At 57.2% G+C, this 1989-nt stretch overlaps 1 protein-coding gene across 1 annotated transcript in view; it reads left to right on the top strand.

The window, feature by feature from the left end:
• Positions 1 to 1463, top strand: part of ATP5F1D (ATP synthase F1 subunit delta) — an 8303-nt gene extending 6840 nt beyond the window's left edge. The window contains exons 4-5 of the mRNA XM_044658599.1: positions 259 to 387; positions 1285 to 1463. Coding sequence (XP_044514534.1) covers positions 259 to 381 — 123 coding nt within the window. The 3' untranslated portion in view covers positions 382 to 387; positions 1285 to 1463. The remainder of the gene's footprint in view (positions 1 to 258; positions 388 to 1284) is intronic.
• Positions 1464 to 1989: the final 526 nt, after the last annotated feature.

A 1989-nucleotide genomic window follows, 5' to 3' on the forward strand; every position in this document is an offset into this window, starting at 1 on the left:
GGGAGGGAGGGAGAGAGGGAGGGAGGGAGGGAGTGCATTCCTGGCATGAGACACAGCCAGGACAAAGGCCTGGGCTGGGGAGGTCAGGCCCTGTGTGAGGAGCCCAGGTGGGCTAGTGGAGCTGTCCTGGGGAGGGTCACGGAAGAGAGGCTGGGCTCGAGCCACTCTCCAAGGCCTCTGTGAGGCCTCTCCCTTCCCTGCTCCTCAGGGAAGGGCAGCCCACCAGAGCCTCTTGTTTTCTGCTCACTCGATTCTCAGGCTGCCAAATCCAACTTGGAGAAGGCACACTCAGAACTTTCAGGAGCCTCCGATGAGGCAGCCCGGGCTGAGGTTCAGATCCGGATAGAAGCCAATGAGGCCATCGTGAAGGCGCTGGAGTGATCCGGGGTGAGTGTGTCTCATGCCTGGGCCTGGGCCCTGGGGGGACAGGCCAGTTCTGCGGCAGAGCTCCCTGCGCTGGAAGTGCCCAAGCAGGGCCGGCTCCTCCTGAAGCCGGAAGGATTTTTCCTCCATTGGGTTTTGGACCAGTTGAGGCTGTGGCATATCCAGGCCAGATACCCTGTGTGGTTTCGGCCTTTCTGGGCATCGCTGTGTGACTGCCAGAGAAAGGTCTCCTGTCCCTTCCTGTGCAGGAGAGGCTGGGACCCAGGGCCACGGCGTAGGGGCAGTGACCACAAGGGGGCAGCACAAGGCAGGTCACACTGTGGATGGCTAGGACAGGACCTGACCATGGTGGGTCAGAATCTTGGCCTTGCTGGGCCAGAAGCTTTCCCAGCCCCATTCGGGATCTCCTTGAGTCTCTAGCCCAGTTCTCTGCACTCACTTAGAGCTTCATCAACATCTGTCGTGAAATGGTTGGCCCACACTCCCATGTTATCCAGGGACCCAATTGACTCCAGGCTTCTCATTTTACTGTTGGCTAAACTGACTCTCAGAATAATGTGACTTGTGCAGAGTCACACAGACAGGGTGCAGATCACTAGAAGTCCGGCCTCTGGGCTTGGTTTTATCCCCGGCCTTAGAAAAGTGGAGGCTTTCTGCTTGTGTGTGTTTTTTTTTTTCTCTTGACCCTCATACAGATCCTTGAAAGTCAGAGGACTCTTCGCCTCAGTTGGAGAATCCTTCTGGGGAAGGGTTCCCAGCTGGGATGTTTGCTGGGCTAGAGTTAGAGGTGAAGGAGCTTGGTCCCCATGGGGTTACCCCTGTTTCATAGGCTCCCCACAGGGGCCAGATGGGGGCTGCCCAGCTCTCCTGGTTAATAGCACTGCCCCTCTGCCCCTGTAGGAGGTGAGCCTTTGGGGTTGTCCCTGAGATGGTGTTGACTGGCCTGCTCCGTGGAGTCACCTTGAGCTGAAGAGACCCGGAAGTATCCAGGAAGGAGGAGCACACCTGCCCCCAAGACCCCTGCCTCCCCCCCCCTTCCTCCCTCCTTCCCCAGAGAGAGATTAAAAACCGGAAAGGTCCTGGACTCTCCTTGGCAGCTTCATTCCAATTCATCTGTCACAGGTGAAAGCCCCAAGCCCAGCCTCCTGTTTTCCCTTGCTTTCTGGGAGAATGGAGGAGGAAGAAGCTGGGCCAGGTCTAAGAAAGCCCTCAGGGTTGGGGAGGAAATCCAAGCCACAGCCTGGTATCTGTCCAGCCTAGTGCCAGGAACCCTGATTTCTGCCTGCCCTCACCCCTGGAGCCAGTGAAGTCCCCTCTGCTGCCTCTAGCCCTGACCTGCAGGAAGGTGAGGGGCCAGGTAAAATGGGTTCCTTGTTCTCCACACCACCCCCAGCCCCCCTCCACAGGCCCAGGGAGCCATAGAAGAATCTTTGCAGTGAAGACAGAGGTTATGCTTTCTGTTGCCCTTTCAAGCCCTCCTTTCCCCTCCTCTGGTCCAGACACCCCCAGTTGTGTTTTATTGTTTATTACCTTTGCCCTCTGGGCATGAGTTAAGAAGTCAGCAGACTGTGGAGCAGAAAGAACATTGGCTTCCAGGGTCATAGG

This window comes from Gracilinanus agilis, chromosome 1, assembly GCF_016433145.1.
Source record: "Gracilinanus agilis isolate LMUSP501 chromosome 1, AgileGrace, whole genome shotgun sequence".
Taxonomy (NCBI): domain Eukaryota; kingdom Metazoa; phylum Chordata; class Mammalia; order Didelphimorphia; family Didelphidae; genus Gracilinanus; species Gracilinanus agilis.